We start from the raw sequence: 26606 nt of genomic DNA, 5'->3' as shown, positions 1-26606 counted from the left end.
AAATTCCACATATGAGTGAAATCATCTGATATTTGTCTTTCTCTGATTGACTTATTTCACTTACGGTTTCAAATAGCTCAGCAAAGCCAGATGACCTTTCTTCATCCAGTATTTTGGATTTACTCAAGTCTTTTGATGTGGGATAAGAGACTGGTTTGCTACAGCACCCTCATTCCTATGATTATCTCTATGCATCCTCCTTGGTTCCAAGGCAGGATGCTTCTGAGCTGAGACAGTGGGAGAAATGAAGAGGACAGCAAGAGGCAAGGGAGCATGATGATGGGGTAGGTTCGTGTGTGAGGTGGTGTCAAGGGCCTTGCCCAAGGAGTTTTCAGTTAAGAAGCAAATGATTGAGGGGCGCCTGGGTGGCTCAGTTGTTAAGCATCTGCCTTCGGCTCAGGTCATGATCCCAGGGTGCTGGGATCGAACCCCGCATCGGGCTCCCTGCTCGGCGGGAAGCCTGCTTCTTTCTCTCCCACTCTCCCTGCTTGTGTTCCCTCTCTCGCTGTGTCTCTGCCAAAAAAATAAATAAAATCTTTAAAAAAAAAAAAAAGAAGCAAATGATTGAACTCCTACAACTCAATAGTAAGAAACCTAATAACCCAGTTAAAAAATGGGTTAAGGACTTGAATAGACATTTCTCCAAAGAAGACATGCAAATGGCCAACAAATACATGAAAAGATGCTCAACATCACTCATCATCAGGGAAACCAGAACCAGAATGAAGTATTGCCTCACACCTGTTATGATGGCTATTATCAAAGAAACAAAAGACAACAAGTATTGGCAGTGATGTGGAGAAAAGCAACCCTTCTACATTTTTGGTGGAAGTATAAATTAGTACAGCCATTATGGAAAACCTGTATGGAGGTTGTTCAAGAAATAAAAAAATAGAATTACCATATGCTCCAGCAATTCCACTTCTGGGTATATATCCAAAGCAAATAACTATTTTTGAAGAGATATTAGCACTGTTATATTCATTACAGCATTATTCATAATGGCCAAGGTGTGGAAACAACTTGACTGTCTATTGACAGATGAGTGGAATGTGTTATATATCTACAATGAATTACTATTCACCCTTAAAATTGAAGGAAATTCCGCCAGATGTGACAATGTGGATGAATTTTAAGGACCTTATGCTAAGCAAAATAAGGCAGCCACAGGAAAAAAATACTTCATAATTCCACCTATATGATATATCTAAAATAGTCAAATCCATAGAATCAGAAAGTGGAATGGTGGTTTCCAGAGGCAGGGGGAGGGGGCAGTGAGGAGTTACTGATCAATGGGCATAAAGTTTCAGTTAAGCAAGATGAATAAGCTCTAGAGATCTGTTATACAACATGGGATTTATAGTCAATAATAATGTATTGTACACTTAAATATTTGTTGAGGGTAAATCTCATTTAAGTGTTCTTACCAAAATAAAATAAAATTTTTTTAAAAAGGAAGCAAAATAATGACAGCAGAGAGGGGGTTGAGGAGAATATTACAGGACCTCTCAATCTCAGGACCATGTTGGGTGTGGACTGGGTTGGGTTCAACTGCAAACTCCACTTAGTAGCTTCGTGGCTAGGATTGAGGGCTCTGAGATCAGACAGTCCTGGGCTCAAGTCCTAGCCTCACCAGATTTTGGCAGAGTGACTTGGGCAAGCTGCTTAACCTTAAGCCTTAGTTTTCTGGTTTAGAAAACAAGAATTATATAATAGGATTTGCCTCTAGGCAGTTACGAGGATTCTCATAATATGCATACAAATCAGTAATTTAAGTGGGACAGAATAAACTGATAAATCCCAGCTGTAATTATTTCTTTTTATTTACTTATTTATTTTTTTTTTATTTTTTTAAAGATTTTATTTATTTATTTGACAGAGAGCGAGCGAGAGCAGGAACATAAGCAGGGGGAGTGGGAGAGGGAGAAGGAGGCTTCCTGCAGAGCAGGAAGCCCGATGCGGGGCTCGATCCTAGGACCCTGGGATCATGACCTGAGCCGAAGGCAGACGATTAACGACTGAGCCACCCAGGTGCCCCCCAGCAGTAATTATTTCTGTTCAACCTTATTTAATGGATTTGTATATGTAAACCTTAGGAAACTGGCACATAATCGATGTTCAATAAGTACCTGAAGAAATATACAGAGATCTAAATAGTCTGAGTCAGAAGAACACTCAGAAATCATCCCTTCCAAGCCACCACCCAGGGCAGGAAACTTGCAGAAGCCCTGAGGGTGGTCATCCAGCTTGAATATATCTGGTGACAGGGAACTAGTGAGTTCCCTTCCAATATTTGGAATTGCCTTCCAATTTTTTATCTGTGGGTATTTTTGGTATTAAAGCCAAGAGTCAAGAATTCTAAACCTCACACTTCCAACATCCTTTCTTAACTGATTTCAGTTACAAATGACCACAATTTTGTTCTTCTTTTACTTGTGGAGCTACTGATTTGTTCAGCATTCAGTAAGCACTTTCTGAGTGCCGGCAGTCACGGTAGGTCCTGGGGACACAGGGGTGAACAGATAGTAAGTCACCCGACAGGTGCTTGAAGACAGTGGCCATGTCTGCCTGCATCTTCACTTTTCCACGTCCACTGTCTCCTGCCTCCTCCGGCCTGACCCCTTCAGGACACAGCTTCTAGTTCTCCCCCATCTCCAGTCACCCTCTTCCTCCATCCCGTGACTGACACTCCCATGTGACAGACCCATCATCAGCAAGGTAGAGTGTGAATAGGGACTCAGGAGTCCCAGGATCTTCCTCTTTACCCAGAAAAATCTTGCTTTCATGTGTTTTACAGATTTTTTTTTAAAAAGGATGATTTTGAAGACAAGCTCTCAGTGCTAAAGAAAAATATCAAAACTGAAATTCTAATTTACACGATCAATTTGCAGAAGGCCAGTTGAAACCCAAAGAAGGAAGTTGGTTATTTTTGTATTTATTATACTGAAGTATAGTTGACACACATGTTACAATAATTTCAGGTGCACAACATAGTGATTTGAAAACCCTGTACACCATGCTATGCTCACAGTAAGTGTAGCTACCATCTGTCACCAGTTAGTTGCTATTACAGTACCATTGACTATGTTCCCTATGCTGTAGCTTTCATCCTCATGACTTATTTATTCCATAACTGGAAACCTGTATCTCCCACTCCCTTTCACCCATTTGGTTCTTTCCCCACTCCCCTCCCCTCTGGTAATCATCACTTTGTTCTCTGCATTTATAAGTCTTTTTCTGCTTTTTTTTTTGTTTTGCTTTTTAGATTCCACATGTAAGTGAAATCATATGGCATTTGTCTTTGTCTGATGTATTTCACTTAGCGTTAATACCCTGTAGGTCCATCCATGTCACAAATGGCAAGATCTCATTCTTTTTTATGGCTGAGTAATATTTCATTATATATATATATATATATATATATATATATATATATATAGCACATGGAAATGGTCATTTAATACTGCACTGTCTTAGGAATTTTCTCCTCCCTTACCCTTCTCTTGTTTCAGCCTTTCCCACAGCCTGTGTCCCATGCAGCTCTGAAGTTGGGGTAAGGCCACTGATGTGGGTTCTCTTTAGTGCAGGACTGGCTTTGGGGACACTGTGAAGCCAGGCTGGGATGACAGAGGCTGGACTTTTACCCCTCAGCATCCAAGCAGTTACACCAGTCCTTCGAAAGTGTCGATCTCTTTGCTTGGAGTCTCACACATTCATTGCAAATCCTTCCATTTTTTTTGTGAATGGAGAAGGGAAACAGAGGCACATGGAGGAGTCTGAGACAAAAAAATATTGGAGTCAGGGTGGTAAGGGTCATATGACCCTGGCATTAACATGTTGCATGCAAAAAAAGATTTTCTTCTCTGTAAAAATGAATGTATTCGTAAGTTTCTGACACTCCAGGTTAGAAACATATAGGTTGGGTATGGTTGGGGATACCAGTTACTTACTCAGGTAAGGGATAGTGACCTCACATAGCCTTTGGAGGACCCAAGCACCTTCTCCTTAGCCTTGTTGATCCTGATGTCTAGAGGAGGAATAGAGGGTTTGGAGCATAGAAAGAATGTTCATATCAAGTCAAGAAAAGGAAAAAGCCCCAGCTTCTGGTGAGAGGTGTCAAGACCTACAATGTTGGGTGTGTGGGGCTTGTATGATTGTTGCTTCAGTCTAGAGATAAGGTTATCAGCAACTGATGCGGCCACTTTTCTGCTTCCTCCAGAGAGGTGACCTCTCAATGTAGCCCCAGGAACTGGAATCATGAGCCTTTCTTTCCTCCCCAACCATCCACCACCTTACTGCTTCAGGTTCCATCAGATGTTGAGGGATAGGGTGTGCGCTTAGAACTATCTGACTGTCCTGTACGTGACCTCACCCCAAGGACATAGGCAGCCTCCCCAGGCACCAACCCCAGGGAACTCATTAAACACTGTGTCTGGGAGAGAAGTAGAGACCTCTCAGTAGAGACCAAGGAAACTCAGGCTGCCGTAGCAGTGTTTTTCTTGGATCTCCAGATAATTAGTCACTTGTTATTCTAGTGATTTCTAAGGAGACAGAGGCAAATGCATAGAGAAAGCCTGGGGCTTCTTCCAAGATGTGGGAGAATGCATGGAGTCAAGGGCAGAGTCCAGGTCTTCACATAAAAACTCCTCTTTGCTGATGAGCTGGTGCTGACAGCCACACCTATCAATCCGTTCATTAACCCCCCCCTTTTTAGTTGTAAACCATACATAACATAAAACTTACCATTTTAGCCATTTTAAAATGTATAGTTCAGTGGCATTAAGTTAACGATCTTGAGCATCTTTTCATATACTTGTTGACCATTTGTATGTCTTCTTTGGAAAAATGCTGTTCAAATCCATAGCCCATTTTAAAATTAGGTTATTTGTTTTTTTTTTTTTTCTTCTAGTGAATTGTAGGAAAATACAATTTCCCCGCAATATATCTTATAATGGGCTTATCTCTTAACCTAATAGATTATCAGATATGTTTTGCAAATATTTTAAGCTATTTCCTAGGTTGCTTTTTTTCACTCTGTTTGTTTTGTTTGCTTTGTCGAAGCTTTTTAGTTTGACATATTCCGATTTGTCTAGTTTTTTGTTGTTGTTGCCTTGCTTTTGGTGTCATATCCAAGAAATCACTGCCAACACCAATGTCAAAGAGCTTTTTCCGTAAGTTTTATATAAGAGTTTTATGGTTTCAGGACCTACAGTTAAGTCTTTAATCAATTTCAAGTTGGTTTTAGTGAGTCGTATAAGGGTCCAATTTCATTCTTTTGCATGTGGATATCTAGTTTTTGTAACATTGCTTGTTGAAGAGACTACCCTTTCCTTATTGTATGTTCTTGATGCCTTTGTTTAAAATTAGTTGATTGTATGGACTTGAGTTTATATCTGGGCTTTCTGTTCTGTTTCATTAGTCTTTATGCCAGGACTATACTGTTTTGATATTGTTGCTCTGTAATATATTTCAAAATCATGAAATGTGAGCATTCTATTTTGTTTTATATTCTCAAGATTGTTTTGCTGTTTGGGATTCTTTGTACCTTTTTTTTTTTAAAGATTTTATTTATTTAAGAGAGAGAGACAGAGAGAGCATGCATGCGCAAGAGAGAGAGAGCATAAGCAGAGGGGAGGGGCAGAGGGAGAGGGAGAAGCAGACTCCCCGCTGAGCAGGAAGCAAAATGTGGGGCTGGATCCCAGGACCCTGGGATCATGACCTGAGCTGAAGGCAGATGTTTAACCGCCTGAGCCAGCCAGGCACCCCTGTACTTTCTTTTTTTTAAATTTTATTTTATTTAAATTCAATTAATTAACATATAGTGTATCATTAGTTTCAGAGGTAGAGTTCAGTTATTCATCGGTTACACATAACACCCAGTGCTCATTACATCAAGTGCCCTCCTTAATGCCCATCACCCAGTTACCCCATCCCCCCACCCACCTCCCCTCCAGCAACCCTCAGTTTGTTTCCTATAGTTAAGTGTCTTTTGTGGTTTGTCTCCCTCTCTGATTTCATCTTGTTTTATTCCCCCCCCTTTGTACTTTCATATGAATTTTAGGATTCCTTTATTTATTGCTGTATATGCCATTGGGATTTTAGGATTTTAATAGGGATTGAATTGAATCTGTAGATCACTTTGGTTAGAATGGTATTTTAATGGGGCACCCAAGTGGCTCAGTCAGTTAAATATCTGCCTTTAGCTTGGGTCATGATCTCAGGGTCCTAGGATCAAGCCCCTCATTAGGCTCCCTGCCCGATGGGGAGTCTGCTTCTCTCTCTGTCTCTCCCCCTTGCTCATGCTTGCATGCTCTCTCTCTCTCTATCTCAAAAAAAAAAAAAAAAAAAAGGTATTTTAACAATACTTATCCTTCTAATCCATAAACAGATGATATTTTGCCATATATTTGGGACCTTCTTTAACTTCTTTCATCAAATGTTTTTGTTTCCATTATTTAAGTCTTTCACCTTCTTAATTGAATTTATTCATAAGTAATTTATTCTTTCTGATGCTACTGGTGAGGTAGTTTACTTATTTCCTTTCAGACTGTTCATCGTGAATGTGCAGACTCACAACTGAATCCTTAACCCACACCAGTCTTCTTTCCATTTCTCCACTGCAGCTTCATTAACAATGTCACCAAAGACCTTCATGTCATTAAAGTCAATGGACAGTCTTCCAGGCTTATTTCGCTTAAACTGTTCATATTTTAATGTTGGTTAATAGTCACCGCCTCTTGAAACTTCTATTCTTGGATGATACAACTACTCCTTTTCTGTCCTCTTTGCTAATACGTTCTCTATCAGACTCTTCGATGTCAGAAATACTCAGCACTCTTCTCCTCAGCATTCATGTTTCACACCCCTCCTAGTGTATGTTACTTACTCTGATCAACAGGCAAAATATGTTCAAGAAGTAATTTTTCTTAGCTCAGGATTGTGTAAAATCTCCAACATTTTCTTTTTTTTCTTTTCTTTTTTTTAAAGATTTCATTTATTTATTTATTTGAGAGAGAGAGAATGAGAGACAGAGAGCATGAGAGGGAAGAGGGTCAGAGGGAGAAGCAAACCCCCCGCCGAGCAGGGAGCCCGATGCGGGACTCGATCCCAGGACTCCAGGACCATGACCCGAGCCAAAGGCAGTTGCTCAACCAACTGAGCCACCCAGGCGCCCCTCCAACACTTTCATATATGTAATGAGCTTGCAGTAGAAGGACCCAATACATTTCCCTTCACAGTTTCCTCATCACACGACATGCTTCTAGAATTATTCCACTGTTGTGTCACCAGCCTCACAGGTTATCTGTCTATATGGTGGGAGGAGGAGCTGCCAAGGGGTTTCCTGGTCTGTTCCCAGGGGCCACATAGAAGCTCTTCACCTGACTGGGCGGGGTGTTCAGAAGGCCTGCTTAGACCTTTGCTCTGACTATATGTACTTTCAGAAGGGATTTATTTCATTCTCACTGTTGTTCATTAGCAAATTTCCAAGTTCATGCTAGCCTCCTTTGTTTGGATAGCAAAACTTTGATTAAAGTTTTTCAATAGTACCTGCCAACATCAGCTCACCCTTCTGAAGGGTGGCAGGCTATCTTGTGGAAAGTGCTGTCTATTCTGACAGAGACAGCACTCGAGCTGTGACTGAGAAGGTTAGGACTAACCTGGGGGACAGATATGTAACACTTTCACCACAACGTATATCTCATGGTCCCTCTTTTTTCTTTTTTAAAAGATTTGGTTTATTTATTTGAGAGAGAGAGAGAGAGCACAAGCAGGTGGAGGGGCAGAGGGAGGGGGAGAAGAAGACTCCCTGCTGAGCAGGGAGCCCAATGTGGGGCTTGATCCCTGGACTTGGAGATCATGACCTGAGCTGAAGGCAGACGCTTAACCAACTGAGCCACCCAGGTGCCCCTCATTGTCTGTTGTTATCTAGAATTCCCTTTAGTGTGAACTTTAGGGAGGTTACTTGCTGACATAAGTTGTGGCCACAAGTGCTGTGAGTCACATCTAGACCATTGTATTAAATGCCAGTGCAAAATCTTCAAGAGGTTTCGTCAGCTTCTGAGAGAGTGATGATTAGTGTTTACAATGGTGTCTGCTCCATCAGCTTTGGTCCCTGAGTGTTTAAAGTGAGTAGCACTCTATGCTTTTCAATGGTGAACATGCAGTGTCAATATGAAATAAATCTTCGGTTTCAAGGTCCAATGATTTTGACATTGTTTGTTTCCTCAGCACAACCTAGCTTATCCTGACTGACATGCATTGCTTTTTTCCAGGATATAAAGGGCATTTCAATGAGGATCATGGCCATGTGGACAAAGGTAGAAGCAAGGGGGAAGGGAAAAGAAGTCAAGTGCTGAGAATTCACTGTGATGACACCTTGGTGTTGGGGCGGGTACTACATCTGCTTTGTAGATTCTTCCATCTTTCCAGCCTTATCGTCTCTGTTCTCAAACTGAACAAGCCTCATAGGACTCTCCATTGTCCCTCAAACACATTCCAGTGTTTCTTGCTTCTTCCTCTTTGTGTGGGTCCCACTATTTGGAATGTTCTGCCCATTTCCTGCTGTACTGAACTTTCATCTGTCAAAATCAGTCCATCCTTTAGGATAACCTTAGGTCATTATTCCAAGAAGTCTTTCCCAATTCCCTACTGAAGTCATGTAACTTCTTACACTCAAAGCCAAGAAAGGACTTTGTACTTTCTTGAGTATTACCCAAAGTCAAACCCATGGAGGAGGTATTTGGAGATAGCTTTATTCCACTTCAGGATAGCTTTATTTATATAGGTGGCAGAAACAGTTTTCCTGAAATGTGGATTCCTAGCAGCACTTGGCCTGGGATTGTACATGTAATTGGTCAAGGTCACTGATAGAAACTAAGTGTTCTAGCTTCTAGGTCAGGGCTCTTATTGCTTTCCATCACTACCTTCTTCAACCTGTTTGGGCACCATGTAAAAAATGGGTAGGAGGGAAAGGTAATGTGATCACCTCTTAGGTCATCTCCCAATTAAGGTATTCCATCTATATGTTCTTTCTATGAGTGAATTCTGTCCCTTAATTTTCTCAAACCCCTCTTCATGTCTTTGTTCCTCAGGCTATAGATGAAGGGGTTCAGCATGGGTGTCACTACTGTGTACATGACTGTGGCTACCCGGTCCTTCACCACTGAGTACATGGACAGGGGCCTAAAATAGACATAGATGACACTCCCATAGAACAAGGCCACTACAGTGAGGTGGGAGCCACAGGTAGAGAAGGCCTTCCACTTGCCAGCTGCAGAGGGAATTCTGAGCACAGTGATGATGATTCGCAGGTAGGAGAAGAGGATGCACAGGAAGGGGGTCGCGATGACAGCCAGGGTCTCGGTCATGACCACTATCTGGCTGGAGGATGTGTCAGAGCAGGATAGCTTTAGCACAGGCTGGGTATCACAAAAGAAGTGCTTAATGACATGGGAGGCACAGAAGGATAGGCGGGACATGAGTAGCACCCGGAGCAGGGAGTGCAGGTGGGAGATGGTGCAAGAACCCAGCAGCATGAGGAGGCAATGCCGTGGGTTCATGACCGTATCATAGTGGAAAGGGTTGCAGATGGCTACCAGCCGGTCTATGGCCATAGAGGCCAGCAGGTAACTGTCAGTATTCGCAAAGGCCATGAAGAAGTACATCTGGACCAGGCATCCCACGAAGGAGATAGCCTTGGTCTCTGATGGTAAATTTGCCAGCATCTTGGGCACAATGACTGTTGTGAAGCAGATATCCATGAAGGACAGGTTGCTGAGGAAAAAGTACATAGGGGTATGGAGTCGGGAGTCAGAGTGGATGGCCAGGATGATCAGTATATTGCCCGTGACAGTGACCATGTACATGATGAGGAAGATGGCAAAGAGTGGTTTTTGTAGCTGAGGGTTGGAAGAGATGCCCAGGAGGATAAAGCCGGAGTTGCTGCTGTAGTTCTTTGCCTCCATGTCTGTGCCTTTGTGGGCAGGGTGTGGAGAAGCAGTTGGAGAGATGTGAAGGGCAATTTCATCAAGTCAGCTTCTTCCCTAATCTCCAGGTTATAAAAAAGCCCATTGATATTTCTTCTGATTTTAAAGAATATTTACTTCAAGACATTCTAGAAAAAGAGGGAGTAAAATCTGGTAAGAGAAAAATAAGAAAATTCCAAGATGCTTTCTACATGAGAAACTAATATTTTCTCATGTGTCCTTAGGTAATTCTTTTTTTTTTTGGAAATTCTGTTAGTGTAGTTTGTCTGAGTTTTCTCAATTCTCTTTCCAAATATTCTTTTTAGGTCGTTCCTTGAGCAACTCCTTAGATTTTTTTTTTTCTTCTTCGTCCAGGGGATGGCTTTATATACATGAGCTATTTTGACTAAAAAACTATGAAGCTCTCATTCTAAACATTTATATTTACCAGAATAGAAAACTTTGAATGTAAACATCCCATTCCACCAGTTAGGGAAAAGACAAGGTAAGGATGGCTTCTTTTACCACTATTAAACTATAGTGCTCAGATGGTAGTGTAAGCCAGTGAAAAAACAAAATTAATGAAATAGGCATAACATTTACCTTGTCATTATTTTTAGTTGGCTTGTTTGGCTATCTAAAAAAAATCCAAGGTACTCATCTGAGAACTTTTAAACCTATAAAGATTTATCACAGTGGCCAGATATAAGATACCATGCAAATATAAATATTATCCTGTAGTAGAAAAATGTAATGGAGTAAAAGGTTTCAATTGGCAATGGCAAGAAGGTCTAACCATCCGGTGACTGCAGCGCCTGCCCTGATCCAGACCCTCTGTCCCTACATCTACTGGTAGTGCAGCCCCCCCAGCCTCGCACTGGTGTAGGATGTGAGAGTCTATGCTCCAGTAAGAAATCAGGCCTCAGTGGAGACATTCAAGCAAAGATTGGAGAACTAATTTTCCAGAACAACAAGGAAAGTCATGCATCAGGAAAGGTATAAACATACCAAAAGCATATGGCAGCACAAATACCAGAATCTGATCAGACCAAACAGTTTAAGGAATTTCTTGGAACCTACAGTCAACTTACAGAAACCTGCTATTTGAACTCTGTTAAAGACTTCACAACAAGAGAAGTAAAACCCGAGGAGACCACCTGTTCAGAACATCGCTGACAGAAATATTTAAAAATGACACAAAGTATATCCATGAGATTTCAGGAATATCAAATTTAGCTGAAGGAGGCCCTGGCAACCAAAGCAGGACCCCTTGGCCAATCAGGATAGAGAAATCCTGATGGATGGACTTTTGACGAAAGAATGCCAGCAGCTGTTGTGATGAAAAACAGGATTCATCTGCTAGATTCTTCCTCCTTCCCTCTCTGCCCCTCCCCACTTGTGCATTCTCTCTCTCTGTCAAATAAATAAAAATCTTAAAAAAACAAACAAACCATTGTTTCTTCCAAAAAAAAAAGTCTAAAATCTACTTAGCAATAAATCTGATAGAAAAAAGTAAAAAGAGATGAGAATGATCTCTCTGAAGAAAGTGTAACAGAACACAAAAGGATGTCTGAACAAATGGAGATACTGTACTTCTATAAAGGGAAGATTCAATTTAAAAGTGCCAATTCTGAGATTGCACATGTAAGTGATATTATACAGTAGCTGTCTTTCTCTGTCTGTTTAGCATGATGCCCACAAGTTCCATCCAAGTTGCAATTGGCAGGATTTCCTTCTTTTTATTGCTGAATCTAAAAAAGACAGTCATGGAAACAGAGTACAGTTATGGTTGCCAGAGGCTAGGATGGGAGAAATGGGGACATGTCGAACAGAAGGTACAAATTTCCATTTGTAAGGTCAGTAAGTTCTGGAAATCTAATGTAAAGTGTGGTGACAAAAGTTAGTAATATTGTTTTATATACTTGATATTTGCTAAGACAGTAGATATTTATTATTTATTTTAATTGAGATATAATTGATATGACATTGTGTAAACTTAAGCTGTAAAATGTGTTCATTTGATGCATTTAAGTTACAGTATGATTACCAGCATAGCATTAGCTGTCACCTCTATCACACCACGTAATTGTCATTTCTTTTTTGTGATGGGAACAATTAAAATCTACCACTCTTAGAAACTGAGAGGTTTATATATAATTCATTATTGTTGTCTGTAATCATTATGCTGCATGTTAAATCTCCGGGATTTATTCATTTACTGGTTGCGAGTTTGTACCTTTAAGCATCTCTCCGATTCCCCCACTCTCCCAGCCCCTCCTGACCAACATTCAGTTTGAGAGAGTAGTTCTTAGATGTTCTTGTAAAAGAACCAGACATGGTAATTATGTGAGGTGGAGGAGATATTAACTAACCATACTGTGGGAATCATTGCACAACATGTGTCAAATCGTCATGTTGTAGACCTTTAACTAACAGAGTGTTATATATGTCAATTATATCTCAATAAAGCTGTAAGAAAAGTCTTCTGGAATTAATAAAATTTAGTGCACCTATGATAATACCCCAAGAGCATTTCTTTACTCAAGGGCATTTTTAAAAAAGATTTTATTTATTTATTTGAGAGAGAGAGGCAGAGAGAGCGACAGAGATAGCAAGAGCACGAGCGGGGAGGAAAGGGAGAAACAGGCTACCTGCTGAGGAGGGAGCCCGACGCTGGGCTCGATCCCAGGACTCTGGGATCATGACCCGAGCCAAAGGCAGACGCTTAACCGACTGAGCCACCCAGATGCTCTCCCAAGGACATTTTTAATAGGACTTGAGAAGGTCATTCTAAAATTCATCTAGAGGAATAAATAGCCTGGGAAAGACAATTTTGAAAAAAAAATTAGAATGACAGAGTTTTTCTTTTCTTTAGAGAGCAAGAGAGAGTGGGGGAGGGGCAGAGGGAGAGGGAGAAAGAGAATCTTAAGCAGGCTCCATGCCCAGCAGTAAGCCTGATGTAGGGCTCAATCTCATGACCCTGAGATCATGACATGAGCCGAAATCAAGAGTTGGATGCTCAATTGACTGAGCCACCCAGGCGCCCCAACAGAGTTTTTCTAACCAAAAATCAAAGTATGTAATAATGAAAAAAAAAATACGATAATCGTACACAGAGAGAAAAACCAATTAATGAACCAACATAAAGAATGCTATATGCCTATATTTATACATGTATATGGATCTTAATCAATAGACGTGCAAAACCTTTGTAAAAAATAAGGCTAGATTTTTTTCTAACCCACATAGAAACAAAATCCATATGAACAAACTAGAAGTAAAAAATCCAAATCATAAAGTATTAGCCAAAAATAAAGGGCATATTTATATGGTCTCAAGATGTGGATGCCATTCCAATTGAGAAAAAAATGTAGAGGCAAGAATGACAAAACACTGTACCCAAAAATGTGAAAATGACACCAAAAGAGATCATAAGTAAAACTAAAATATTAACTATGGACTCAAAGAAAATATCTACAATACATTTACCAAAGAAAACATACCAACCTAGCTGGTAATCAAAAAATGTAAATTAGACTGAAACACAATTTTTACTCATCGGATTGTCAATAAATTTTTTTGGCAATATTCAAAAGGAAAAAGACCTTCATATACACTGGTAATGAGAGGATAATCAGTATAGGCTTTTTGGCAGTCTCTGTCAGAATCAAAAATCTGCATCTCTTTGTCTAGTAATTCCACTCATAAAAATCCATCCTTTAAAAATATTCATTTATGTGTAGCACAAAGATACATACACACATATTTGTAGCATTACTCGTAGTACCAGATTAAAAGAAAAGAACAAACAAAACCAACATAGGAAACAACCTAAATATCCACAAATTATTAAAACAATTAATAGTGCATTCTCATTACTCAATAGCACCCATCCTCTAACGAAATAAGATTGCTAATGATAGTCAACGTTTATTAGTACTCAGTATATTCCACCCTGAGGTAAGTGCTTTTCATGTATTTTATGATTTTATTTTCCCCAAATCCTAGATAGGCACCATTATTATCCTTCTTTTCTTTTCATTTTTTATTAGTTTCAGAGGTAGAATTTAGTGATTCATCAGTTGCATATTAACACCCAGCACTCATTACATCAAGTGTCCTCCTTACTGCCCGTCACCCAGTTACCCCATACCCCATCTACCTCCCCTCCAGCAACCCTCAGTTCGTTTCCTAGAGTTCAGCATCTCTTATGGTTTGCCTTCCTCTCAATTTTAATCTTATTTTCTTTTTCCTTCCCTTCCCCTATGCTCAGCTGTTTTGTTTCTTAAATTCCACATATGAGTGAAATCATATCGTATTTGTCTTTCTCTCACTGACTTATTTTGCTTAGCATAATACCCTTATTTTCAATAAAAAAATATTTAGCAAAGTAATTTCCCAGATCCCACAGTTAGTAAGTGGTAGAGTTGGGATTTTAATTCAAGCAGTCTGATGGCAGAGCAGAAGGTACTGATTGCTAAGCTATATTTTCAAGGTGATACTGCTGTCCATGACATTTTGTTAAGTGATAAAAGCAAGTTGCAGAGCAATGCGTATAGAATAATTCCATTTTCTGCAAAGAAGTATATCTCCTTTATATTTGTGTTTGTTGTTGTGGTGTGTGTGTTTATGTGTATGTAGTTGCCTTCTGAAGCGAGATTGTAGGGATGGAGTGAGGAATTCCTTCCATATTTAACTTTGTATATAGATATGTCCTCTTAGGGATCCCACAGGGCTCTTTCCTGGCGTGGTTTTTCTCTTTTCAGTTCTCTAAAATCTCTCCTTCATGCCTAGTGTTCACTCCTATATCAGATTAGAATTTTACCCAGCCATTTCCAGCTGTTAAATTCTAGATTCCAAGGCAAGTTGACATTGGAAATATGCCCCCTGGAATTCCTTTTTTGTAAATAATTGTCTTCTGTCTATTTCATTCCTATTTTGTAAATAGTTGTCTTTGGTATCCATATGATGGACCAGAAGTGCTTAGAGTGGGACTTTTGCGGAAACCCAGTCTCTTGTGTCCCTCTGCTGAGCTGGTAGTGCGTCACCCAGATGTCTCCTATGGGAGACACCTACTTCATTGCAGCCCTTCCCGGGGATATCCTCAGTCAGGATGGTAGTGTAATACAATACAATACAATAGCAATGACACAGTGCTTATGTGTACCAGATACTGCTCTAGGAATTCTACGTACATTAAGTCCGTTAGTTCTTCACAATACCCCATTTTACAGATAATGAAAGCGAGGCACAAGGAACTGAAGTGACTTGCCTAAGTCCACACAGCTAGAAGGTAGAGTCCAGCTTGAGAATATGTGCTCTTATCCCCTGCATTACGCTAGCTTTCTCGTTCCTTTGTCTCCTGTCTTTGAGATAGAGGAGAGAAGATAGGATAAGGAAAAGGGAGGAAGATCATATGAAGAGGTTGATCCAACCCAGTCTCTGTTCCCAAAGAGCCCTCAGCCTGCCTACCTGTGGGCCTGACAGAGGAGATTCAGGATCCTGACCAGGCTAGGGGGCCTGCCAGGGAGTTAAGATCAGGCTCCGAATCTGTGAGGGAGCAGGCCAGGGCAAGTGCAGATCTACTTTCAGAAAAGTGCTGTCTCTTCTTTTTACCTACAGTGGGTGTTGGTGATGGAAAGGGAGACCCAGGGGCCTCTCCTCTGAATGCCAGAGCCCTGGGGGCATTGGCCCTGTGGTCTTCCCAGGAGAGAAGAACATTACTGATGTCCTCACTGAGCTCTATGCTCTGAGCCTTGGGGAAACTGGGCTCTAGAGGTGTAGCCTCATAACCCCAGGAAGGGAATTAGGGCCATGCAGCAACAGGGGTGGAGGTTTTCATGCACATGTATGTGACGTATGTACATGAACATGTGAGTTCATGCATTCATGCATGCTCTCTGTTTATGCATGTGCTCCTTGTGCATGTCTTTGTGTCGGCTTATGTGTGCCTACCTGGAAGGAGAGGTGATGGCATCTGACATCTCTGAAGTTCTGTGTCTGCAGGCATGACTATATCTAGGTGCAGGTGTAGCGTTCCGGGGAAAGGATTAAGATATGGGTTCTGGAGCCAGTTGGAATAGATTCAGATGCTGGCTCTGCCTCCTACAGGCTGTGTAGCTTTTGCAATACTTAACTTTTTTGAGCCTCAGTGTGTGTGTGTGTGTGTGTGTGTGTGTGTGTGTGTGTGGTTTTTGTTTGCCTTTCTTAAACATTTTATTGCTTCAGTTTCTTAAAGCAGACATCCCAGTTTCACTAATTACTAAATGGGGGAACTTCGGCAAGTTGTTTAGCTTCACTAAACCACATTGTCCTCATCTATAAATGCTTAGCAATCACAACTTTATTTTCTTTATCTTTTCCCTTTAATAGTCTTGATTTTTTTTAGAGCAGTTATAAGTTCACAGCAAAATTGGTCACATGGTCCAGAGAGTTCCCACATAGCCACAGCCCCCACACATGCACGAAACCCCCCGATTATCAACATCCCCACTAGAATGCTACACTTGTCTTAATTGATGAACCCCACTGACACATCATCATCACTCAAATCCATAGTTTACATTAGGGTTCACTCTTGGTGTTGTACATTTTGACAAATGTCTATTGACAACATTATAGTATCATAGAGAATAATTTCACTGGCCCTGAAGTCCTTGGTGTTCCACCCGTTCATCCCTCCCTCCCACCTATGCCCTGGTATCCACTGATCTTTTACTGTCTCCATAGTTTTTCCTTTTCCAGAATGCCATGTATTGGAATCCTATAGCATGTAGCTTTTTCAGATTGGCTTCTTTCATTTAGTAATATGCATTTAAGTTTTCTCCATGTGTTTTCCAGTCTTAATAGCTCTTTTTTTTGTACTGAATAATATTTAATTGTCTGGATATATCACTGTTTATTTATCCACTCACTTACTGAAGGAAGGACAGTAGCAACATCATACTTGGTGCTTCCAAGTTTGGCAGTTGTGAATAAAGGTACTACCAACATCCATAGATAGGGTTTTGTGTGGATATAAGTGTTCAACTCCTTTAGGTTAATTCCAAGGAGTGTGTTTGCTGGATCATATAGTAAGAATATGTTTAGTTCTGTAAGAAACTGCCAGACTGTCTGTACATTTTGAACTTCCACCAGTAATGAATGAGAATTCTTGTTGCTCTACATTTTTGTCAGCATTTGGTATTGTCAGTGTTTTGAATTTTGGCCATTCTAATGGATGTGTTGTGGTATCATACTGTGGTTTTATTTTGCATTTCCCTGATGACATGTTTCCTTTGCTTATTTTCTATCTGTATCTTCTTTGGTGAGGTGGCTTTAAAGTCCTTGTCTTATTTTATTAGGGTATTTATTTTCTTATTGCCAAGTTTTTGAAAAAGAATCTTTTGATACATATCTCAGCCTCAGGGAGCACAGAGCAGGGTGCCCAAGGGTGGAGAGAAGGGTAAATGGACAAATGGAAGCTTTCCATCACAACCCCATCTGGCGACCAGAATGATCTATATAAATTAGGAACAACTTTGTAATTATTTGGTTACTTCTCTGATCTACATCCTTCAAAGTGTCCCCTTGGTGACAGCCCGTGTTTTCTAAGTGGTTTGTCATGATATGTAATTATACAGAATTAACATGGAGTAATGTCAATTTTACTCATTTTTTAAGAGGGAGAAGAACAGCATTGTTCTATATTTATGGCATGGAATGAGAGCTTTGCTTGAATCTTAGCGATAGAACATATATAACCTGAATGTTTACAAGTTCTTCTTCATCCTTCAGGAGAGTTGCTTCTCCCTTGAAAACTCAGCTTTCACAGGGTGATACATGGAAGTGTTCAATTAGTCTATTGTACACCTGAAGCTAATATAACACTGTATGTTAACTAACTGGAATCAAGATAAAAACTTAAAAAAAAAGAAAAGTCAGCTGTCCTGGGCCATGCCCCCATGCTCAAGACAGAATATCCTTGCTTGTCTTCCTGTGAGCTTATCTCTGCTACTGCTGTTTGCTCTGATTTGTTTCATTGCAAAGTTTGATTAGATCCTCTCTCATTATTTCTCAGAACACACAATGCTCAAGGCTGTGTCTACCAAGACTTGAAGCTAACACAAAGAGGTAACAGTGGAGAAAACCAGAAAATTAGGTGGCTGATCTTACTGTCCCTAGATTCCATTGGCTGTGTACTCTTTTTTAAGGGGCTCCCCTTCTGATCTTTTCTTTCCTTATCCTGGCAGCATAATCTTATGGCAAATTTATCTCTCCCAGAGGAAAGTCCCCCTTTCTATGTTCTCATTTTCCCAAGTTCAAGTCCCTAACAACATACTTCTGGACACACCCGAGGACTCTAGGGCTGCCAGACTTAGCAACTCTATGAGGAACTAATATCAATAATCTTCCCAGAGATGGTACCATCCAATGAAGACAGTCATTTACGCTTGTAACAAAATGCGTGCTATCCCAATCTGAAACTCTACAATGATAATATCCTGGCTTAGGGCCTCCTCCAGAACAGTGAAAAGGTATTTTGTTTACAATTTCATGATACAAAAAAAATCTCACTAGGAATGATCTCTTCCCAAAGAAAACTGACAGCAAAAACCCATAAGGAGTAGGTAGTAGAGGGTGACCAGTTGGTCACATAATCCATATTCCTGGATGGTAAGATAATGTAGTAAAAATGTCAGTTTCCCCAAATTAATACATATATTCAGTAGACTCACAAAATTCTAAAAGGGTTCTTTATAGAATATGTCAAGTCTACTCTAAAACTTGTTAATGAAAGAAAATGTGTAAAAGTAACAATATAATTTTGAAAACAAAGCAAAATAACGATGATGGGTTTGTCTTCCCAGTTAGAAAAACATACAACAAAGCTTTGCTAGTTACAACAGCATAGTATTGGTGTAAGAATGTAAAATCCAGCTGATGGAGCAGAGCAGAATCCAGAAATAGACCTAACTAAAAAGGTACTTAGCCTTTTTGGATGTGGGAGGAAAGAAAATTGTGGGACAAATGTGTATTCAATTAAAAGATAAATTTAATAAATTTAGATCTTGACATTATACCATATGTGAAAATAAATTCCAAACAAAGAGGCAACCCACAGAATGGGAGAAGATATTTGCAAATGACACTACAGATAAAGGGCTGGTATCCAAGATCTATAAAGAACTTCTCAAACTCAACACCCCAAAAACAAATAATCAAGTCAAAAAATGGTCAGAAGATATGAACAGACACTTCTCTGAAGAAGACATACAAATGGCTAACAGACACATGAAAAAATGTTCATCATCATTAGCCATCAGGGAAATTCAAATCAAAACATGGAGGACATTAGGAGAAGGAAGGGAAAAATGGGCGGGGGGAATTGGAGGGAGAGATGAACCATGAGAGACTATGGACCTGAGAAACAAACAGGGTTTTAGAGGGGAGGGGGGAGGGGGGATTGGTTAGCCCGGTGATGGGTATTAAGGAGGGCACGTACTGCATGGAGCACTGGGTGTTATACGAAAACAGTGGATCGTGGATCACTACATCAAAAACTAATGATGTATTGTATGGTGACTAACATAACATAATAAAATTAAAAAAAAAAACACATTGAGATACCACCTTACACCAGTTAGAATGGCAAAAATTGACAAGGCAAGGAACAACAAATATTGGAGAGGTTGTGGAGAAAGGGGAACCCTCTTACACTGTTGGTGGGAATGTAAGTTGGTACAGCCACTTTGGAAAACAGTGTGGAGGTGCCTCAAAAAATTAAAAATAGAGCTACCCTATGACCCAGCAATTGCACTTCTAGGTATTTACCCCAAAGACACAGATGTAGTGAAAAGAAGGGCCATATGCACCCATTGTTCATAGCAGCAATGTCTGCAATAGCCAAACTGTGGAAAGAGCCGAGATGCCCTTCAACAGATGAATGGATAAAGAAGATATGGCCCATATATACAATGGACTATTACTCAGCTATCAGAAAGGATGAATACCCAACTTTTACATCAACATGGATGGGACTGGAGGAGATTATGCTAAGTGAAATAAGTCAAGCAGAGAAAGTCAATTATCATATGGTTTCACTTATTAGTGGAACATAAGGAATGGCATGGAGGACATTAGGAGAAGGAAGGGAAAAATGAAGGGGGAGAAATCGGAGGGGGAGATGAACCATGAGAGACTATGGACTCTGAGAAACAAACTGAGGGTTTTAGAGGGGAGGGGGTTGGGGGGGGATGGGTTAGCCCGGTGATGGGTATTAAGGAGGGCACGTACTGCATGGTGCACTGGGTGTTATACGAAAACAATGAATCGTGGATCACTACATCAAAAACTAATGATGTATTGTATAGTGATTAACATAACATAAAATAAAATTAAAAAAAAAGAAAATAAATTCCAGATGTATTTGAAGATTTAAAAGTAAAAATCCCTAAAACTATAACATGGAAATACAGGAGAATATTTTTATAATTTTGTGGATGGAATAACCCTTCTCGGCAAAATATAAACCCTGAAGTTGTAAAGGAAAAGATGGGCAGATTTGACTATATAAAAGTGAAAACGTGTGTGTGACCAGTGATGTCATGAATGAAGTTAAAAGAGAGTCAAAGGATTTGGAGAAAATACTGATGATGTGTATATATATATATATATATATATATATATATATATATATGTATTCATATAATAGAAAGGATTAGTGTTCATATAGTAGAAAGGATTCCAAAAAATTAATAAGAAAATGACACATTCTAATTGTGATAGGAACAGTGATGTTTACCAAATATTCCATACAAAAACTAACATTTCCCACCCCTTGCAGTTTGTTATGAACACATGACAACTTCTGTCCAAAGAAATATGAGTTTAAGTGATGTGTGTTATTTCTGGATTAAGGCAATGGAAAACCACGTGAAATTCTCCAATCTGTCTTTCCCTGCCAAGGAGGCCATAGGTTTTTGATAAGCTATGGTGGACCTCTATCAGTGTGGTTTTCTCTGAATCACTCTCCATCGAACAGCCCTGGTGACCTGTAATGGATGTATCGTGTGAGCAAGAAATAAAGTTTTGCTGTGTGAAACTTTTGGGATTTGGGGATTAATTTACTGTTGCAATGTAGAAATCCATTCTGGCTAATACTTCAATAGAAAAATGAGAAAAGGATATAAACAGGTAATTCACAGTGGAAGAAATAGGAAGGACCAATAAACATATAAAAGACATAAAGTATTATTTATTTTGACCAGTAGAAGTATCACCATAGAAGATGGTGATACTACATGGTATTGAATGTGTGAGGAGAAAGGTGCTTCATGTACTACAGATTGGCACAGAAATGCACTTTCTGTGCATTTGGCACAGCCATTTTGGAGAACAACTTGACAGTATCTCTCAAATTCCACTTTTATGTATATAAGGCATTTGAACAATGGATGTGTACACATTTGAACAATGTATGTATACAAGGTATTCATAGAAGTATGGTTTATAATAGATACAAGAGAAAATAGAAACAGTTTAAATGCTCAGGAATGAAGACATGGTTAAATTATGGTAGCTTCATATTATAAATTATTATTATTATTAAAATAATATGAACAAGTTAAAAACAATAGTATACTGTAGATAGTAGTGACTTGGAACCATCCTTAAGACATATTTTTAGATGAAGAGTCAAGTTCAAAGGTAATATATTTATGTAGTGTGATTTCAATCCTCTTAATTTTTTTTCATTTAAAGAGCCTTTATTTTTTTTTCTGCTTCGAATAATTTATTTTAGGAAAATTGATACACCAAGAGATTTTGCAATCTTTTCCAATCACAATTCAAGGAAGAATTGCAATACATTTAAATAGAAATTAGAATAAACATGTCTTCCACTATAAAACACAAATTTCCTTAAAGAATTTTAGCAACTGAAACCAACATGGTTAATATTTTCCTATTTTACTTCATCCTTAATGTCCATAGTTCTTCATCTTTCCTTTTTTTTTTGAAGACTTTTATAGACCAATCTTTTAGATTCTCTACACATAATTATATTCGAATGAAATTGTCGGGGTTGTGGATTGGTCTATAAAAGTCTTAAAGAGCCTTTAAAAATTTTTTTAAATAAGTTTTAATTTAAATTCGAGTTAGTTATACGCAACTAATGAATCGTTGAACACTACATCAAAAACTAATGATGTACTATTTGTTGGCTAACTGAACATAATAATAATAAAAAGACTTAAATAAAATAAAAAATAAATTCAGACTGTTGAATCTCAGATCTGTACCTCTGAAACAAATAATGCAATATATGTTAAGAAAGAAAAAAAGAAGAAGAATGTAGCAGGAGGGGAAGAATGAAGGGGGGGAAATCGGAGGGGGAGAAGAACCATGAGAGACGATGGACTCTGAAAAACAAACTGAGGGTTCTAGAGGGGAGGGGGTTGGGAGGATGGGTTAGCCTGGTGATGGGTATTGAGGAGGGCACGTTCTGCATGGAGCACTGGGTGTTATGCACAAACAATGAATCATGGAACACTATATCTAAAACTAATGATGTAATGTATGGGGATTAACATAACAATAAAAAAAATTAAAAAAAAAAATAAAATAAATTCAAGTTAGTTAATGTTAGTGTAATATTAGTTTCGAGTGTACAATACAGTGATTCAATAGTTCCATACAACACCCGGTGCTCATCACAACAAATGCTTTTAATCTTTATATTTGCATGTGTAAAGATATCTTTCTCTTTGTAACAGGTTTGTGGGTGAAATTCAGGAGGGATTTTCAGTTTGTACCTTATAACTTCTGTTTAATTTTCACAACTAGGCTGTATTCATGTGTTATCTATATCCTCAGAAAGTAAAAAAAAAGGAAAGAAATGTGGAAGGTGAGAAAAATAGAATTAAAATATATTTTTAAAAGATTTTATTTATTTATTTGACAGAGAGAGACACAGCGAGAGAGGGAACACAGGCACGGGGAGTGGGAGAGGGAGAAGCAGGCTTCCTGCCGAGCAGGAAGCCCGATGTGGGGCTCGATCCCGGGACTCTGGGACCATGACCTGAGCCGAAGGCAGACACCTAACGACTGAGCCACCCAGGTGCCCTGAATTAAAATATTTTTTAACACAGTGCCTTCTTTGTGTCCTCTCTTAGCATCAAATATTGACACATAAAAACCTTAAATAAATACTTCATGATACATAAAAACATACCTAGGAGACAGGGGAAGAAGGCTATTAATTTGCTAAACCTTAAAATCACAACAATGGCACTACCAAATTTCACAAGCCAACTGGGGTCCCCCAAAGATCAGTGGTTCACAACCTTGGCTGTTCATTGGAATTACCTGGGAGCTTTAAAACTACTGATACCTGGGTTACATCTTAGAGACTTTGATTTAATTGGTCTGGGGTGTGGTCCTGGGCCTCAGGATCTTTTTGTAAGGTCCCCAGGTGATGCTACATGTGCAGAGGAGGCTGAGAACCACTGCTTTAGATAAAATAGACACTATTGCAAAGGTCTTTAATTAGAAGACCAAAAGGAATGGGGGAGTTGATTTCTATGCCTCAAGGATAATGTTCTTCAAAGCATATAAGGGAGAAGGTTCTGGCTAGAACTGGTTTAAACATTATTTTCCTCTAAAATTGATTACTCAGTAGCTCCCTCCAGTGCTGCCCTTGCATGAATGGGCTCAGGTGGGAGGAGGCAAAGCCTTAGAGTTATGGCAGCCTCAATTACCTTTCTAGAATCGGACAGAATATGGCCCCTTGATGGGAGCCCAGGGGAAAGCAGGAGAACTCACTAATGACATTGTGCCAGAAAAGTTTCTGAACAACTATCATGGTAGAAGCTGCCTCAGAGGGATGAGATCCAATCTCAACTTTCTTAATGAGGCTCTGGGGAGATCTTGCTGGTGAACCTCTAGGATCCTTTACTTCGATGCTAATTAACCACTGAGGGTAGCTCCTTTTACAGCCCAATTAAATCGAGTTCTGGGGTAAAGGTTTGTCTTCTTTTGAATGGTTACTTGGGAATTAAGCCTGGAGCCTCTCAGCACATCAAATCATTCTCAATGTAACCATGGCCACAACTGATCACAACACTGTCCCTAGTCAAAGAAACAGACTACCCAGGCACACCCATTTCATTGTGTAGTCAGAGAAGCATGCTGTACATTGAGAATAAAAGTGTTGATGTCCTGGTCAGAACATTAGTCATCGGGTTCAGAACTGTTCTGGAACAGGAGCCAAGAAAGGATTCTGGGGAAAGTTGTGGCTGTTCTTGAGGATATCCTCACACAAGGTGGGGTCACAGATAGCTCCCATTTCTACCCATGGTGTTTGGGTAGGCACTTGGGATGCAGAGTTAGTCAATTCTGAGTTTGAATTCTGTTTACCACTTAGTTGCTGGTGACTTTGGGCAAGTCACTTCACCTCTTTGAACTTCAGTTTCCTCTTCTTTAAAATGAGGTCGTTAATTCCCATCAGTCAGAATTATAGGTGATTGATTTATGCTAGTTATCTTCACATTACCATGGTGACTTGGTGTACATTGGCTGGCATTTTTAAATTTATTAAAAATGTATGATAAAAGGTCAATGTTAGCTCACAAGATGATGGAAATTATGAAGGCATTATGGCCAGGGAACTCAAGAAAATTTGGGTCCCGCTCTAAGACTCAGCTGCCTCTTTCTGTGAGGTTATTAATGAAAATGCTGCCCAAGGAAAAATGGCAAAATGGAAGTAGGAGACTTGAGTGGTAGTTGGTGGTAGTAGAGCTTGTGCTAGTTGCTTTCCAAAAGCCCTAATGGGTGGGGGTTAGACTACCAGTGCTAGAACATTCTTTAGAATGTAGGGATTAGAGCCTTCATCCTTGGCTTTGGACCTCAGTTGCTATTCTGGCACAACAGATTAACTTCCCAGTGGAAATCCTGTTTCTAGGTGCACTTTGGCCAGCCTAGTATGGAGGAATTCCCATGGGCACTTCAGCCTCACAGTCCCCAGCCTCATCTCATCTCATGACTTCTCCTTCCTTTCAAACTCATCAAGAATATATTGGGGAAAACTTGGGGCCCCTGAAACACCTATAGTTTTTCTTTTGAGCAAAATGATCTTGTCTGAAATCTCCTGTAGAGAGAGGAACCCTAAGCAGATACTCATACATAGCACTTATATTCCCTTTGTATGACATAAAGATGCCAGTACAGTAGTTAAACTGTTTGAAGAATGATTTGCTATTTCTTTATCTTTTTCAGTCTTGGTTGTACTTGGCTCCTTCTTTTTTTGTGGACCTAGCTGTGCATCTAAGGTCCTTATCTTTCTTTGTTTTTCTTATAAATTAAAGTGGTAGACTAATTATTTTTTTCTTTTTTGAGAGTTTTTATTGAAATTCCAGTTAGTTAACATACAGTGTAATATTAGTTTCAGGTATACAATATAGTGATTCAACCCTTGCATACAACACCTGGTCCTCATCACAAGTGCACTCTTTAATCCCTATCACCTGTTGAACCCATGACCCCACCCACCTCTCCTCTGGTAACCATCAATTCTCTATAGTTGAGAGTTGGCTTCTAGTTATTAATGTTAGAAATAAATGGAAAACTAATGATGTAATGTATGGTGATTAACATAATAAAATAAAATAAATAAAATAAAAAAATAAGAAAAAAAAGAAATAAATGGAAAAACAATTTAGTAAAATTCAAACCAGGTCAAGTAAAATCGTACTAGGGAGAACCTGGCTATTCAGCTTTGACCTCACCTGTGTTAGAAGAAGGCAGGATAAGGAGCTGTCACAGGTTCTTCTCTTTCAGAGCTTAACAGGAAGGTAAGACCGTCTCAGATTTCCCACATAACTCATGAGACCAATGGCAGGGACATCTTCAAAGGTCCCGTGGTCATAGTAATTCTTTACCTACTTGAGACTTCAGTTTAATCAGTGTTCCCTTGTCTTTTTGTTGTAATGTTGACTTTTTCACCCCCATCTCTCGCTAGTTGAGATCTGGGTCTTAATTTCTAGGTGAGCTAGAGGTTATGGTAAGTTCCCAGTTTTATATTAGATATATAAAAGATATAAGAGATATATGAGATAATCAATGAATCAGAGACCTTCAGGTTTTGAAAACAGATTTCATTGCCAAAATGGAAGATTTATGGCAAGCAGATATTGTGAATTAAAAATTGGGGGGTATGGGGCGCCTGGGTGGCTCAGTTGGTTAAGCGACTGCCTTCGGCTCAGGTCATGATCCTGGAGTCCCGGGATCGAGTCCCGCATCGGGCTCCCTGCTCAGCAGGGAGTCTGCTTCTCCCTCTCCCGCTCCCCCCTCTTGTGCTCTCTCTCTCTCTCACTCTCTCTCTCAAATAAATAAATAAAATCTTTAAAAAAAAAAAATTGGGGGGTATGGTGACTAACATAACACAATAATAAAAAAAGTACCTATCCCTACACACTAAAAAAAAAAAAATTGGGGGATAAAGCATTGCTTACTTTTCACTTCTTTTTTTTTTTTAAAGAATTTATTTCTTTGAGAGAGAGAGAGTGCAAGCAGGGGGATGGGCAGAGGGAAAAGAAGAGAATCGTAAGCAGACCCCATGCTGAGCAAGGAGCCTGATATGGGGCTAAATCCCACAATCCTGAG

The 26606-nt window shown here is 39.6% G+C and overlaps 2 protein-coding genes across 2 annotated transcripts; one reads left to right on the top strand and one right to left on the bottom strand.

The window, feature by feature from the left end:
* Positions 1-9032: 9032 nt before the first annotated feature.
* Positions 9033-10057, bottom strand: LOC116641236 (olfactory receptor 1L6). The gene has a single exon (XM_032418874.1). The coding sequence runs from the start codon at positions 9963-9965 to the stop codon at positions 9033-9035; it is 933 nt and encodes a 310-aa protein (XP_032274765.1). The 5' UTR covers positions 9966-10057.
* Positions 10058-10982: 925 nt separating this feature from the next.
* On the top strand, positions 10983-11252 carry LOC116641339 (mitochondrial import inner membrane translocase subunit Tim9-like). Its single transcript, XM_032419000.1, has 2 exons — positions 10983-11118; positions 11203-11252. Exons 1-2 carry the CDS (start codon positions 10983-10985, stop codon positions 11250-11252), a joined length of 186 nt encoding a protein of 61 aa, XP_032274891.1.
* Positions 11253-26606: the final 15354 nt, after the last annotated feature.

Source organism: Phoca vitulina, unplaced genomic scaffold (genome assembly GCF_004348235.1).
Source record: "Phoca vitulina isolate PV1807 unplaced genomic scaffold, GSC_HSeal_1.0 scaffold21, whole genome shotgun sequence".
NCBI classification, from domain to species: Eukaryota; Metazoa; Chordata; class Mammalia; order Carnivora; family Phocidae; genus Phoca; species Phoca vitulina.
The sequence above is the reverse complement of the archived record's forward strand: the minus strand, read 5'-3'. Positions and strand labels throughout refer to the sequence as shown.